This window comes from Hemibagrus wyckioides, linkage group LG06 (genome assembly GCF_019097595.1).
Source record: "Hemibagrus wyckioides isolate EC202008001 linkage group LG06, SWU_Hwy_1.0, whole genome shotgun sequence".
Lineage (NCBI taxonomy): Eukaryota > Metazoa > Chordata > Actinopteri > Siluriformes > Bagridae > Hemibagrus > Hemibagrus wyckioides.
In genome coordinates this window covers 30,848,737-30,864,912 of record NC_080715.1, presented here as the reverse complement: position 1 = coordinate 30,864,912, position 16,176 = coordinate 30,848,737, and the positions used below count along the sequence as shown (strand labels likewise).

At 41.2% G+C, this 16,176-nt stretch overlaps 2 protein-coding genes and 1 non-coding gene across 3 annotated transcripts; 1 reads left to right on the top strand and 2 right to left on the bottom strand.

Moving 5' to 3' along the window:
- The first annotated feature begins 2,262 nt into the window (after positions 1–2,262).
- Positions 2,263–5,149, top strand: LOC131354085 (serine/threonine-protein kinase pim-1-like). Its single transcript, XM_058391355.1, has 7 exons — positions 2,263–2,424; positions 2,809–2,859; positions 3,482–3,703; positions 4,213–4,369; positions 4,457–4,633; positions 4,751–4,861; positions 5,009–5,149. The coding sequence occupies exons 3-6, from the start codon at positions 3,521–3,523 to the stop codon at positions 4,855–4,857; spliced, it is 624 nt and encodes a 207-aa protein (XP_058247338.1). The 5' UTR covers positions 2,263–2,424; positions 2,809–2,859; positions 3,482–3,520; the 3' UTR covers positions 4,858–4,861; positions 5,009–5,149.
- Positions 5,150–10,954: 5,805 nt separating this feature from the next.
- On the bottom strand, positions 10,955–14,517 carry nabp1a (nucleic acid binding protein 1a). Its single transcript, XM_058393647.1, has 6 exons — positions 13,494–14,517; positions 13,135–13,273; positions 12,341–12,412; positions 12,124–12,208; positions 11,791–11,851; positions 10,955–11,643 (listed from the first exon to the last, which is right to left on the bottom strand). The coding sequence occupies exons 1-6, from the start codon at positions 13,585–13,587 to the stop codon at positions 11,453–11,455; spliced, it is 642 nt and encodes a 213-aa protein (XP_058249630.1). The 5' UTR covers positions 13,588–14,517; the 3' UTR covers positions 10,955–11,452.
- A 1,330-nt stretch (positions 14,518–15,847) lies between these two features.
- trnas-cga (transfer RNA serine (anticodon CGA)) lies at positions 15,848–15,929 on the bottom strand. Its single transcript has one exon. It is a non-coding gene; the product is annotated as a tRNA-Ser (tRNA).
- Between the last annotated feature and the right edge of the window lie 247 nt (positions 15,930–16,176).

Below are 16,176 nucleotides of genomic sequence, written 5' to 3'. Positions count from 1 at the left end.
AACTGTTCAATAATCATCAGTTCACGTAACTCACTGAATGACTGTACGTTAGATGTTGTACACCAGCGATCAAAAATGATTACTTAACTCTCTTGTGACTTCCACGTGTGTTTGTCTCTCACTTTTCCTCCAAGTACGAAAACGTTGGCGATAAGCTTCTGGAAGCAGCTCCAAGGCTTTTAACACAGCAGATTTTACACCATCATACCTTTCTTTCCTCTACTGAAAGAGCAGTATACGCCTCCTGAGCTTTCCCCACTAACACGGATTGGAGCAGAACTGTACGGTCGGTCTCAGGCCATCCCCGTTCATCAGCTATGCTCTCAAATAACGAGAAAAAGACGTCCGGATCCCTCTCATTAAACACAGGCAACAAGTTCAGATGATTAATGATATCAAACGAACAGTCCGCGCGATCAATAGATGACCTGCCCTCACCTCGAAGTTTCAAAGTCTCCAACTTTAGCTGAAACTCTTGATTTTGCCGGTCCGCAGCTCATTTATGCTCGTGTTTCATTTTTCCAAACTCCATCTCACTCCGCTTCATCAAATCATCTCATTTACGTTTTTCTATTTCCAGTTCACGATCACGCATCTCCTTTTCGTGCAACTGCTGCATTTTAACAAGCTCTTTCTGCTGCTCAAACGATAAACCAACAAATGAAACTGATTTTTGAGCTGCAGGATCAACCCCAATTGTTACTTGTTTTTGCGAAATAGGTAAAAAAGAAAAAAAAAGCTGAAGATCGCTCAATTTATTTCTTATTAGTTCCCTGACCTCGTCTTTTCTCAATCGCCTATCAACGCCACTTAATTCATACCGTTCTACAATTTCCCAGTCCTAACAAAGCCGCCTTTTAATCTCTCCCAACAAATGAAGAAAGTTAAGAAGATTAGGAAAACGAATAAGTTTAACAGTTTAACATCAACCAAATCAAACCAATTGAAACTGGACGAGCCCCCATATGTTACACCGGGCTCAACGATGCAACATTAAAGGAGATGACACGGCGGAATAACTTCATTTTTATGTAATAACTTAATGACATCATATTTATTATGAGACAAATTAAGCAAAACATAATCAGGACATCAGTAGGTAACTTAAATCAAAATGCAAAGGAATACAAAACAAACATAACGCCACAAAATTGGAGCGCAGCTCTGGCAAACTGCCCAAGAAACAGCGGCGCAGCTCTCGACGAACCTGATTGGTTGAGTCAGCGCCATGACAACGGTTATTTTTCAAACTGAACAAAAACACACTTGCGTTGACCCGAGAGCATCATTGGATTTTGGCAAGTACTGAATTTCTTAAAGAAATCCAAAAACTGCTACAGAGGATGATGGACTTTGTGTGGGATATGGACTACCGATCACACGACACAGCTGAAATGCCCGTTTTCACGGAGCCACAAGCTGAGATGTGGGACTTGGACTCAGAGGCAGATGACACACCGATGCCTGAAAAGTTCACAACCTACCAAGAAATCCAATCGGAGGACTGGGATGTGGACGATGAGGTAATTAACTAGTTTCTTTTGATGTCTCATTATTTCTCATAATAAATAAGCCAGAAAATCTTCACATGTATATGGATATGATGTGTTTATCCAACTTTCAGGTCCAAGAGGTGCCCACTATACACGCTTCTTGTATGGAATTCCTCACTGATCCAAAGGGTATGTAACACAAATATTTACAGAAATATTTCAAAATGCAACATTTTCAATTGGTCAAAAACCAGAAAATGATGGAAACTCTGGGATGTTAATGATGTGGTCAATTCTTTTGACCGCAGTGTATATCTGAGGTAGATACGAAAGCTGTTTTTTTTAATATAAGTAACAACTGGCTTTTCTACCCATGATCAGAATGCTGTGATAAGGTTAGCAGTTATTGTGCTGTGGTATAAAAAGAGATAAAAAACACATACACGAAATAAACCACTGATTTATTACTGACCAATTCACCTGTAACGAGTGAAATAAGCTGTGGCTCCTTTAAGAGCAGAGCGCCATTTTGTTTTTTTTGTGTCGTGGTCAGTCTGCAGTCACGTGAGCCGCGAGTACAGCGATGTTTTTATTTTCATTTCTGTTGCTCATTTAAGTTGTCTTCTTTAAATAAATAACGCTGTTGCCAGTAAAAAATAAAAACCCCTCGAGATGTGAAATGCGACCTGTGTGAGCTTCGTGTGATTTCTGCTGCAACTTGAGTTAGGCGAGCGATCCCTTACGTTAATGCTAACTCAGCGCGTTACATACACACAGAAGAGGACAACAAACACGAGGCTCATTTTGTGTCTTTCTTTATTTGTTTTCTTTAGCACAGAGATTTCTCGATCTGTACACCATCGGAAATCTGCTGGGGAGTGGAGGCTTTGGATCAGTGTACGAAGGAGTTCGTCGCAAAGATGGACAGCAGGTAAATGCCTGTGCAAATCCTGCAGATTGCACTGGTCAACACAATACATGAACTGTAGAGCATTAATGAGGTTAATGACATGAGCATTGTCCAGAAAGAGACTTTCTCCAAAAACTTTCTCTGGTGATTTAAATCTGTAATAAGGTTGTCATTTCCTTGTAGCGCATCCCTAAGATAAGATTAGATAAAACTTCATTAATCCCCGCACTAGTTTTAAGCTTGTGTTTATGATTTCTGGGTCACGTGATCTCGTTTCTATTTTTCCCCGCGTGTTATTTGTCCCACCTTTTCCAGTGTTCTGTTCGCACCTTCCGCCCTCACCTGTTTTCCATCTGTCCACTGCTACACTTCACAGGGGTGTTTTGTTTTTGTTTTTGTTTGTAGGTCGCCATTAAACACATCCGTAAGGATGGCTCGGACCTGTACATCACCGTTGTAAGTAACCTTACTTGACTGCTGTGATAGTAGCAATAAAGTCCTGTTTACAATTGATTTAAAGACCAAAACTATGCAAAACTAATGCACCTTGCTGTCATTTTTCGGTAAAAGAATCCTAGATGCTGCATTAGTCACTGTTCCTGATTACTTTCATAAGTCAACACCCCCACCCCAATCAGATAGTTAGGGTCAATAACTAGATGACATCAAATCACATACAAGCAACAACATATTCATTATAAATTGATCAAGTAACATAATGTGAGCTAAAGGTGACTGACCCTTCAAACTAGCATACTTTCACCATGGTAACACATCTTACTGGACGTCACATGACCTCCAGAATATCACATACATTAGTGAAGAACTGAGATTGAGATGAAGAAACGCTAAACAGCAAAGTAATTCCTATAAAAAGTAATGTCTTCTTTTTTATACTTGTTCTTTGTGATTCTTCCATCCATATGCTGCAAAAATCTTCCTTTGAAAGTCTAATTCTCCTCAGTTCAGCCACGTTAGTCTTGGCTCACAGCAGCATCTAGGTTTCATATACTGTATCTATAGATTCTGATGTCACAAACTATGCTAATTTTCTGTCTGTTTGTTTTTTAATTGCTAGCCTGGCGAGACCTGCAAGCTCCATCTAGAGGTGGCTTTAATGCAAATGCTATCAAAGCCACCTCACTGCCAGTACGTCCTGCAGCTTGTGGATTGGTTTGAAATGGACAACTGCCTCCTGTTAGTCCTGGAAAGACCAATCCCCTGCATGGACGTGTACGAGTTATGCTTGAGTGAAGGAGGCACACTCAGCGAGCTACTGGCCAAAATGATCATGCTGCAGGTGATTCATCTTTCACTGTGGCCCCTCTTTGGATAACCAAAGAATTTGTTTGCTGTTGATTTGTTTGTTCTTGATAATGTGTTTGCTAGCTTTATCAGATGCTTCACAAAGTAAAAAACCCATAGAAATGGAGAACACAAAGTGATGCACAAATGCAAATAATAATGGTGAAGTTAGTAATACTAAGAAAAACAATCCACAAAGGCATCATGTGTTTTTTGTGTGTGTGTGTAATTTAGACACGTGTGAGATTGAACTGTTTATTTAGGGTTACTGATGTATGGTATGGCTGTGACTATGTGATGTGGCTGTAAGGGTCCAGTCTTGCTGAGACTGGTTGTTCTTTCTAGAGTATAGTACATAATTACAGTGTATATAGTTGTGTTTAGATGAAATTTAATTTAGCTCTTTTGACTTTGATCCTGAGTTTTCTTTAGTGTTCAATGACTGATGGTATTTATTATTATTATTATTATTATTATTATTATTATTATTATTACATGCTGCAGGTGGTCGAGGCTGCCCGCTACTGCCAAAGTCACAAGGTTTTCCACCGTGACATCAAGGCGGAAAACCTTCTGTTCAACTCCGACACCCTGGACATTAAATTGATCGATTTTGGCTGTGGCGATTTGTGGCAGGACACGCCCTACGTGGAATATGCAGGTAATTGCACATCAACAGATATTGCACATAATTAAAGGAATATCTAAGTTGTGATGTTGCTGATGTTGTTCTTGCTCTTCTGCTCAGGAACCCCAGATTTTTGGCCTCCAGAATGGATCCAGCAACAACAGTACTACGCCGACCATGCTACCGTCTGGAGTCTGGGCATTCTCCTATACAGCATAGTCTGTGGAGAAATGCCCTTCAGTAATGAGGAGGAAATTGTTGCTGGGTCCCTCAATTTCATACCTGGCCTGTCTGAATGTGAGAGAATATAAAAACAGCATTTTGAGATATTACAACAAATCTGAGAAAAATGATAGTGAAGATTAAAAATTAGTGAGTAAATTTCTGTCTCTGTTTACTTCACTGCCCACACAGCCTGCCGCCATCTGATCAACTGGTGCTTGGAGCAAGATCCCACCAAAAGACCAAGCCTGAAGCAGATCAGTAAACATGGGTGGTTCACAGAAGGCCTTTCCGGTTAGCCAGGTAAAACATCAGATCTAAATAAAATGAACTAACACAGAATATGATCCAGCTCACATGGATTGTACTAGAACCCTACTGCATGCTTCTACAATAAAGTATCATGTAATTTTATTTTCATGACAATTGAACTTCTTCTTCTTCTTTCAGCTTTTCCCTTCAGGGGTGGCCATGGCGAATCATCTCTCTCCACCTATCCCTATCTTCTGCATCCTCAACCCTTGCACCCACTAGCTTCATATCCGCATTTATTACTTCCATATACCTCCTCTTTGGCCTTCCCCTTTGCCTCCTTCCTGGCAGCTCCATGTCCAACATTCTCCTACCGATATACTCACTCTTCCTCCTCTGAACATGTCCAAACCATCTTAATCTGGCCTCCCTAACTTTGTCCCCCAAACGTCCAACATGAGCTGTCCCTCTGATGTACTCGTTCCTAATCCTGTCCAACCTTGTAACTCCCAAAGAGAACCTCAACATCTTCAGCTCTGCTACCTCCAGCTCTGACTCCTGTCTCTTCCTCGGTGACACTGCCTCTAAACCATACAGCATGGCCGGTCTCACCACTGTCTTGTACACCTTCCCCTTGATTCTTGCTGAAATTTTTCTATCACACAGAACTCCCGACACCTTTCTCCACCCATTCCAACCTGCCTGCACTGGCTTCTTTACCTCTTTCCCACACTCTCCATTACTCTGGACTGTTGACCCCAAGTACTCAAACTCCTGTACCTTCTTCACCTCTTCACCCTGTAATCTTACTGTTCCACTTCCCTCTCTTTCATTCACACACATGTACTCAGTCTTACTACGACTGACTTTCATTCTCCTTCTCTCCAGCGCAAACCTCCACCTCTCCAGGTTTTCCTCCACCTGCTCTCACTACAGATCACAATGTCATCTGCAAACATCATTGTCCAAGGAGACTCCTGTCTGACCTCCTCTGACAACTGGTCCACCACCATAGCAAACAGGAAGGGGCTCGGAGCCGATCCCTGATGCAGTCCCACCTCCACTTTGAACTTCTCTGTTTGACCTACAGCACACCTCACCACTGTCCTGCTCCTCTCATACATGTCCTGCACCACTCTGACATACTTCTCTGCTACTCCTGACTTCCTCATACAGTACCACAGCTCTTCTCTTGGCACCATGTCATACGCTTTCTCCAAATCTACAAACACACAGTGCAACTCTCTCTGACCATCCCTATACTTCTCCTTCAACATTCTCAGAGCAAAAATTGCATCTGTTGTGCTCTTTCTGGGCATGAAGCCATACTGCTGCTCACAAATTTCCACTACCTTCCTTAACCTAGCTTCCACTACTCTTTCCCATAGCTTCATTGTGTGGCTCATCAACTTTATCCCCCTGTAGTTGCTGCAACTCTGCATGTCACCCTTATTCTTAAAGATCGTCACCCTTATTCTTAAAGATCGTCACCCTTATTCTTAAAGATCGTCACCCTTATTCTTAATGATCGGCACTAATACGCTTCTTCTCCATTCCTCAGGCATCTTCTCACTCTCTAAAACCCTGTTAAACAAACTAGTTAAAAATTCCACTGCTGCCTCTCCTAGACACTTCCAGACCTCCACCGGGATGTCGTCAGGACCAACTGCCTTTCCACTTTTCATTCACTTCAAAGCCTTCCTGACTTCATCCTTTCTAATCTTATCTACTTTCTGTTCCGCAGAGTTCACCCTTTCAACTCTTTTTTCCCTCTCATTTTCCTCATTCATCAGCTCTTCAAAGTACTCCTTCCATCTCCTCTGTACACTCTCCTCACTTGTGAGCACCTTTCCATCTCTATCCTTAATAACTCTAACTTGCTGCACATCCTTCCCATCTCGATCCCTCTGCCTAGCTAACCTGTACAAGTCCTTCTCTCCGTCTCTAGTGTCTAACCCAGTGTGCAACTCGTCATATGCCTTCTGCTTGGCCTTAGACACCTCCCTCTTCACTCTGCGCTGTAACTCCTTGTATTCCTGTCTATTCTCTTCAGTCCTGTCCATGTCCCACTTCTTCTTGGCTAACCTCTTCCTCTGAATACTATCCTGAACTTCCTCATTCCACCACCAAGTCTCCTTATCTTCTTTCCTCCTTCCAGATGACACACCCAGCACCTTTCTTCCTGTCTCCCTGATCACTTCTGCTGTAGTTTCCCCAGTCATCTGGCAGCACTACCCGACCACCCAGAGCCTGCCTCAACTTCTGTCTAAATTCCTCACAACATTCCTCCTTTTTCAGCTTCCACCACTTGGTTTTCTTCTCTATCGCTATCTTTGACCTCTTCTTACAGACTTTCAGAGTCATCCTACACACCACCTTCCTATGCTGTCTGGCTACACTCTCTCCCACTACCACTTTACAGTCACTAATCTCTTTCAGATTGCCTCTTCTACATAGGATGTAGTCTACCTGTGTGCTCCTACCTCCACTCTTGTAAGTCACTCTATGCTCCTCCCTCTTCTGAATATAAGTGTTAATCACAGCCATGTCCATCCTCCTAGCAAAGTCCACTACCATCTGTCCTTCAAGGTTCCTTTCCTTAACTCCAAACTTGCCCATCACCTCCTCATCACCTGTGTTCCCCTCACCAACATGTCCATTAAAATCTGTTCCTATCACCACTCTCTCACCCATGGGAATAGTCTCTATCACCTCATCTAATTCACTCCAGAATCTCTTTTTCTCCTCTAACTCACAACCTACCTGTGGGGCATAAGCACTAACAAAATTCAACATCATCCCTGATGTAACTTCAGACTCATCACCCTGTCCGACACTCTCTTCACCTCCAGAACATTCCTCACAAACTCCTCCTTCAGGGCCACACCTACCCCGTTTCTCTTACTATCCACACCATAATAAAACAGCTTGAATCCTGCTCCTATAGGACGAGCCTTGCTACCCTTCCACCTGGTCTCCTGTACACACAGTATATCCACCTTCCTTCTCTCCATCATATCAGCCAGCTCTCTACCTTTCCCTGTCACAGTACCAACATTCAGAGTTCCTATTCTCAGTCCTACACTTTTACCTTTCCTCTTCTCTCTCTGTCTGCACACTCTCTTCCCTCCTCTACTTCTTCAACCAACAGTAGCCCAATTTCCACCAGCACCCTGTAGGTCAACGGCGCCGATGGCGGTCGTTGTTAACCCGGGCCTCGACCGATCCGTTATGAAATTCAGAGTACTGATGATTGCATGGTTAAATTTGGCAATGTTTTACGCCGGATGCCCTTCCTGATGCAACCTTCTCTATTTATCCGGGCTTGGGACTGGCACAGAAGTCACTGGACTGTGACCCCATGGTTAGATTATTCATGACAATTGAACAAGAAATCAAATAAGGAAACATTATGTTCTATAATACTCTATATTAATTTAAACATGATTTTATTCCACAGATGAGTAATAGGCCATGTTGGATTTTAATTACTAATTATAATTACAAATAAATTATAATTCCTGTAAATATATTCCTGTAAATATATTATAATTCCTGTAAATCAATTCCTGTAAATAAATTAGAAATACTGTAAATAAATTATGAACCTTATACCTGACTGGCTGCTGTTTGCTTTCATTCAATATCATCATATTTATGATCTTCTGCTTGGAGCCGTCAGCATTTATGACTCAACGTCCTCTGCTGTGGATGAACACAAATGGATAGCTTAAAAATCTGCACTTCCCATCAACATTTCATGCCCAAATCTCACTGTCGCTTCAGTCGATGATTTCATATGAATATAATGTAGACTTGAATTTATGACCTTTTGCTGTAATCATGAAAATTGAGCTCATCCTGAGATTCTTATTCACAATATACTCATACTGCAAATCCTTTTAAATATACGTAGAACTGTTTATATTATACAATTGTATATGTTTCATTATATATCATATACACTGACCAGGCATAACATTATGACCACCTGCTTAATATTGTGTTAATCCCCCTTTGGCTGCTAAAACAGCCCTGACCTATCGAGGTATGGACTCCGCTAGATCCCTGAAGGTACGCTGTGGTATCTGGCACCAAGATGTTAGCAGCAGATCCTTTAAGTTGCAAGGTGGGGCCTCCATGGGTTGGACTTGTTTCTCCAGCACATCCCACAGATGCTCGATTGGATTGAGATCTGGGGAAATTGGAGGCCAAGTCAATGCCTCAAACTCATTGTTGTGCTCATCAAACCATTCCTGAACCATTTGGGCTTTGTGGCACGGCGCATTACCCTGCTGAAAGAGACCACAGTCATCAGAGAATACCGTTTCTATGAAAGGGTGTACATGGTCTGCAACATGAATATGTAGCACTGAATAATCATTTTAAAAATCATATTTAGTTTACAAGGGATTTGAAAGTGTTTTTCATTTCATTAGAATTTTAATATGATACTGTTGTGCAATCAGGAGCTTCCACAAAGCATGGGGGAATTTGGATGGAAATTCCCACAATGTAAATATATTTAAGCAAATGAAATAAAATAAAATAAAATAAACTTCACTTTCTTCCTGAAGGCATTGGAGCAAGCCCTTATGTAATGAATTGCAACGTGACCATCGATACCCAGGATGTCTTGTTAGGGTGGGACGTGGCTGCAGCCATCCTGGAGTCCAGTCCAGGAGGAATCCCAGGAGTGCAGGTCATCGCTCTTCCACATGAAGGGACAGTGGAAATTGCCTGCAATGTCGAAAGTGTCCCTGGTTCAGTTGCTGGAGCAGAATCATGGCCAGCATTCAGAGTTGGGGATCAGACATTCTGCCACGCTCCAGCCTCACTCATCACCACGCGTGTAGCTGAACTGACCGGACGTCAGGGTGTGAGGACACGAGGGATGGCGCTGGTCGGGTTCACGCCGCTCGAGTGTAAGAGACTGGCGGAAACAGCGCTGTCTCAGGATATCGGTCACTTCTGGAAGGAGCTCCACGGAGTACGCATGTAGTCCTGGAGCTTCCGTACAGCCGAGATGAATGACAGGCATCTTCTTGGGAAAGAAACCGTGCTCTGTTATCTATAGTGGTGTACTTGTGATCAGAGTTGTCTTATTGACTTGTGTAACAAAAACAGCCAAATAAACTCTCCCAAATACCAAAACCAAATATTTCCCTCCTGTACTGAAAATACACATTTTACACTTACTTTTATGCATTACACACAACTGAAAATCAATGAATAGTAGCACACAGTCAGCTTACCTAAGATTCACAGCTTTTTAAATAAGATACTCTTTTCAGTATCATCAGATTTATCACTGGTAGCATAGAAACTGTGTAGAGTAAAACTGAGCTTAAGAACTGCACACAAGCTCAGGTTAATAAAGTTATTCGCAAAAGTTTGGATGCACTCTTGCATTTTTGCAGAAAATATACCGAATATATACAGAAAATTTTTATTTATACAGTTTCTCTACAAAACCTATAAATCTGTAATTGTATTAAACACCATTTCTGAGAACAGAAAGTGCAGAAATACAGAAATGAGTTGTTTATGTTTACGTCATTTTGGCACAGGTTTTACACCAGATGCAACCCTCCTATGTTTTTGGAGAGATAAAACCCTCAGATCTGGTTGCCCAGCCTGGGAATCGAACCCGTGTTGCATCGGAGGGAGACTGCCATTAAATAACATGTTCATTGTGTTTGTTTTTCTGGGTGTGGTACTTCCAGTGTAAGCTGTTAACACAACACACACAAACACACACATGATTTATTCCTGCAGCACAGAATCAGTGTGTACACAGCTTTGTGTGTAAGTGTGTGTGGCTGTAGGTACGTGCCATTATCTTTCTTTAATCATGTATTTGAGGATAGGGGAAGAGAACAGGACATTTCTGCTTTACACTGGAGGATGTGTGTTTGGACATGAGTTATTCTGACTTGTTTCATCTTAATAGTAATAATACATGATGGGGTTGATAAGGTATTAGTGGTAATTGCACTAAAGGGCAGTTTTGTGGACTGAATGTCACAATCTGCCATAACTGGGCAGTTCATTTCATCCCATGATGTAGTGAGTCCCCCAATCCAACATCAGTTTAATACAAAACCACAGAAAAGGATAAAACAGACATTTGTTCATTTCTAGTTTTATTTCTAATTAAATAAACCTAAGCGTCAGAATCAAACCATCACCTCTCTCTCAGTCACTTTTGGTAGGTTTTTTTTGGCTGAAGGGGGTCCCTCCTCCCTTTCACACAAAAAAAAAAAAGGCAGCCAGCGGCTTCCGCCTGCACGTTTACAACAGCAGTTAAACCATTCCTGAAATCCTTTGACAGCAATTCACTAGAAACTAAGTGAAGAAAGTGCATCGAGTGTTCAAGTAAGAGTGGATGGTTGAAACACCACATGATGAGGGCACGTGTTGAGACCGGCACTAAAGAAGACGTGAAGGAGGAGTTGGAGATCTTAAAACATGATCAACTGTTCTCCAGAAACTCTAACAGTCCTAGGTGAAAGAGGACAAAGTCAATACTCAGCTGATTGCACTGTTATATTAGACTCTGCAGTGTCTTGATTGGCAGTTATTTAAGGGAAACGTAACAAAAACACAATTTAAACACATTCTAGCTTCGTCATTCATGCTTCATCTCTTAGAAGCACGTCGAGGGTCCCTGCCGTTGCTGATGGTGACTGACGGTTTAGGAGGTGCAGGCTGTCCTACAGTGACCGGCGGTGGGCCGTTTCCGGGAACGCGGCCATTTGCTCTCCCGGGAGCTGGGAAGTTGGCTGGTGGGTTGCTGTTATTATTGGGGTACGTCTGCATGGTGCCATTTCCTGCCATTCAAAAACATTCAAATGAGTCTGATCTCTCAGAAAATTTCAAGAACGTCATGGAGCACGGAATAGTCTGCTGCTGAATGGCTTTGCACAACGTACTGTACACACAGATTACATCACATCATGACTGACTGGTTTTCATACCTGCTTGGACAGATGGTGGTGTGTTTTGATAAGGTGGGGAGTTTCCACGCTGGTCTTTACCCTATTTAGAGGGAAAGATGAAAAGCCACTTTGAATAAATGTTCAAAAAAAATATCAACTTCCTGTCCCAGTTCAGGGGAAGAGTTCAAATGAGTTCAGCAAATGATGATTTGTCTGATCTGTCAAAAATTAGTCCTTGGTCCTTCTTCATTGGATGAGTATACACTTTAAAAAGATCCAATAAAGTGCAGTTATTGTTGGACTACTTTATCACGCTTTCAGAAAAAATGACCCAGTTGAGAACTCTCCTTGATGCGGTTTACTCAGTCTTACCGTTTTGTTCTGCTGATTGGCTTGGGCTAGCAGCTCAGGATTTGGCTCGCTGAAGTTCGGTACTTCTGAGTACACCATGCAGAACCTGAGTTTGTTTTTAAATATTGTACAACACCACAGCACAAAGGTTAATGGTGATAAATGGTAAATGAAGCCCCACCCCGAACATCAGCAGTTCAGATCAGTGATTAAGTTTAGAACCAGTCTCTCTACTCACTCTCCAATTTTTTGCAGATCTCCACCACGGCCTGTGTACAAGGTAAGACACCCCTTCCAAATAGAGGCATAGCTGCAGAACAAAAGGGTAACACTTTGAATACTGTACATGATCAACATATGTAATAATTAGAGGCTCCTGCAAAGGTGGAATGTTGGAAGATTTCACTTCTTGCATCAGATGAGGAAACATCTTATTTATATGTCTCTGCAATTGGACTTCTCATTTTTGCTCATGATTTTTTCCCCCCCTCCCTCATTAAATAAATTAACCAGTTAATTAAAACCTGGATATTCAAGCCTTGGATCTGTTGTATGCTGTCAGGATGCAAAACATGAATCAACGCAAGTAAGTTGGGAATAGTTCTCATAGGGAAGTTCTTGTCTTGCATTATTGATGGACAGAAGAGCATTTTGTAAATGTGTTGAACTATATTCCATTTGATGTTAGTCCAAGTGAAAATCTGGCTTCTTGCTGAAATTGTATTATTGCCAATACTCATGATTTTTTTTTAATGCCATACTTCAATGGCTATATTATGGCAAAAGTCTGAATGTAGATAAAACATAGGGTGATTCAATAGATAGGGTTACATTTATATGCAAGATCCAATACTCATGATAAATAACTGAATATGCATCTGTGACGTTGTTTAACCCCTTTTTTGTGTATGCATTATGACCAGGTCCTAACGTGCAAGGAATGTCCAGGAATATAAAAAAAAAAATTATGAAGCTCTGTAGCTTGTAATTGTTGTTTTTAAGGGTCTCCATGGCTGCTTTAAGAAGTTTTACCCTCGTGTAAGGCGGATGATGTCTCCAGGCTGGATAAGGCTGCCCAGTTCATCCCAGACGGAGATGGCGATACTGCCGCTCTTATCGGCCACTTTGCAGGAGCGCACTTCGTGTCCGTCCTTTGTCTTGGTCACGCGACCTGGGGAAGAGAAAAAAAACCCACACCTCGTACCGACTCGCTGTTTTAATTCGGAACACAGAAGAACCAAAGACACACAGAGGGAATTTAACCGCGCATGCGCTAATCAGGTTACTGACAGCGGAAGTCAACGTTGCGCAACAGAAAAAGAAAGAAAGAATACAAGAAGAAGCGCTAGCACGCTGAACAGTTAGGGGAGGAATCTTCCCCACAAACTTACCTATTTCCAAAACTATAAAGACGATATGCAGGTTTTTCGATCCTGGTTTTACGTCTTTAATCAAACTCACGGCGTCGTTGTTAATATTCGACATGGCTAAAAAAAAATTAAAAATGAAAAAGAAAAAGCCGCAGGAGGGAGGTGAAGCTGAAGAAGCAGCGCTGATGCTAACACTACACTGTGTATTACAGCAGCAGCATTCGGCGGAGCGGCTAGCACGCTAAGCTAGCCGGACACACTTGTACAGTATAATGGAGCTGTAACGATATTACAGCGACTCAAGTCGGAGTTAAATTTGGTTTTAAATTTGTCCAATGGCTTCGTCCTTTCGACTTCTACAACAGCTTGCTTTATAAAACCTGAAACTGTGTATAGTGTGTCTCGGAAAAAAAGGGGAAGTCACTGAAGTTAACCCCAAAAGCAGATCAGTCGAGTGGCTGTCCACTTTATCATTTTTTTTTAAAGATAAGTATTTATACCGAGTTTTATAACCCTATTCCTGTAACTTTTGACCAAAGTACTACACCATTTGAACTCTACAACGCTAAACTATGTGCTCGTGCAGGTGTCTTGTATTAATCTGGACACGAGCTGAAATTTAGCCAACGTTGTTGTTATTTCCGCTAATCATTTCTGAATCTACACACACTGAGGGAGGTGAAGGAGCTAAATGTCAAGCTACACGAACACCCTGTACAAAAAGAAAATCCAGCTGTTATGTCTTAAAAACGCCGAAGTTGACTGCGAAAAAAAAGAGCCCCAATGAGCTAAGCTAGCTAACTTTTCTTTAGTGATAACTCTGCCATGATGAGCAATTCATAATAAACTCGATAATGGCTCTTTTTGAACTGATTTAAACCCGTGACCTATGGGTTCCTATATGTGAGACATTTACTGTGATACAATTACGTTAAAACCTGACCGCGTCCAAAAAAGAAAAAAAAAAGGAGAAAAAAAAGCCTCTATCTATTCGCCATGACATTTCTACCTATATCGCCACCCCTAACAAAAGCCTGAGAACAACGCCAACGTGTGCGCGCTGCGCCTTTTATACAAGCCTGGTCATACCATTATTCTGCTGAATGGGGGGACGTGTAGAATAACGTTCAACAATAATACTTTGTTTTTTCAGAGCAAATAGATATATTGAGAATTAGACCCCACAATAACTGTAGTAAAAAAATAAAACAAACAGAACTATATGACCAACTCACGTTAAGACAATAAAGATATTAAGGGAGACGTTGGTATGTACCCCGATCTTGACAGTTGATTGGTACTGATCACAGTAAGCGCCTTGTCCACATGTTAAGGAAATACCCCCGCACACGCGTCCCGTTTCCTTGCACTGTTGCAGACGTTGTGTAATATGATTTGATTACATGCATCCCAAATATTTCCGCTGTATCTTTATACTTTGTCTTCCATCTCATATATATATGTAACGTGTTAACACTGACGCTAAACATTTCTGAAAAAACACACGCTACACACACTGACAGAATGAATACCACGGGCATTAAGGCACAGCTCATTCTATATGTTTTGTTATGAACATTTCAGGATTTTTTTTTTTACACTGACACGTAGTATTTTAAAGATGGTGGTTATTGTAGAGGTGTAGATTGTGTGTCATGCAGAATTTCTATTCCTAATCAAAAGGGTTTTACATATACGGAGATGACCTTGCACTGCACTATGTTTATATTGATGCAATCGGACACCTAACGTCTTTTTTACTGTATAAGTTTACTGTTATTGTCTTACTATTTCACCCAAGCCTACACACACCTCACATGATACACTCCACCTGTACACCTCACATAACAGTGCAATTTCCACCCATTTTATGACAAAATCAGTATCTATGTTTTATCGGAAGGAATGTAGAGTAACAAATTTACTGTACAGTGTAACTTCCGGCTTTGATGCGCACACGACAGTAAATCTTGAGTCTAAAGCTATGATTATAAAAACGTGGAAAAAGTTGTTTAAAACGGTTTTAACACAATTGGTTTGGTTTGTGTGGTGGACAATTCAGATATCATAAAGGCTAATAAATAAATATAATATAACTGTGCGCTTTGTATAACAGTTGTATAAGACTTGATTACGTTACAATAAATCTTCGTGAAAATAAAGCATTTCATCTGAAAAGGGCTGCAGAAAATTTGGAGATCTGGGCTGGGATGACAGATCCGGTTAGGTAGTTGTTATATTATGTGCCTACTATTTACAGGAATGATAGATAAAATGTCATTTTAGAGTGCGGGTGCAGGTAATACTTCGTTATCTCGTATTCTAGAAATAATTATTGACGTAATAGTGTTTGAAGAAAATGGAAAATGTGAGCTCGTCACGAACAGGATTCGAACCTGTGCGGGGAAACCCCATTGGATTTCGAGTCCAACGCCTTAACCTCTCGGCCACCGTGACGCTGAAATGCGCGGGGCACAGGTGCCCGTTTTATAGTCAGATTACAGCAAATTCCTGTTAGCATTTTATTTCTTTAAGAATAATAATAATAATAATAATAATAACATTTACACGATGTAAGTCAGTTTTAGTATTATGCTAATAAATTCAAGTTCATAAACTCTCCTCGTTGGAGTGTTAATATAAAACACTATGGAGAGTTACGACTCGTTGTGAAACAGATAAACGGATTTTTGCAGGTTTTTAT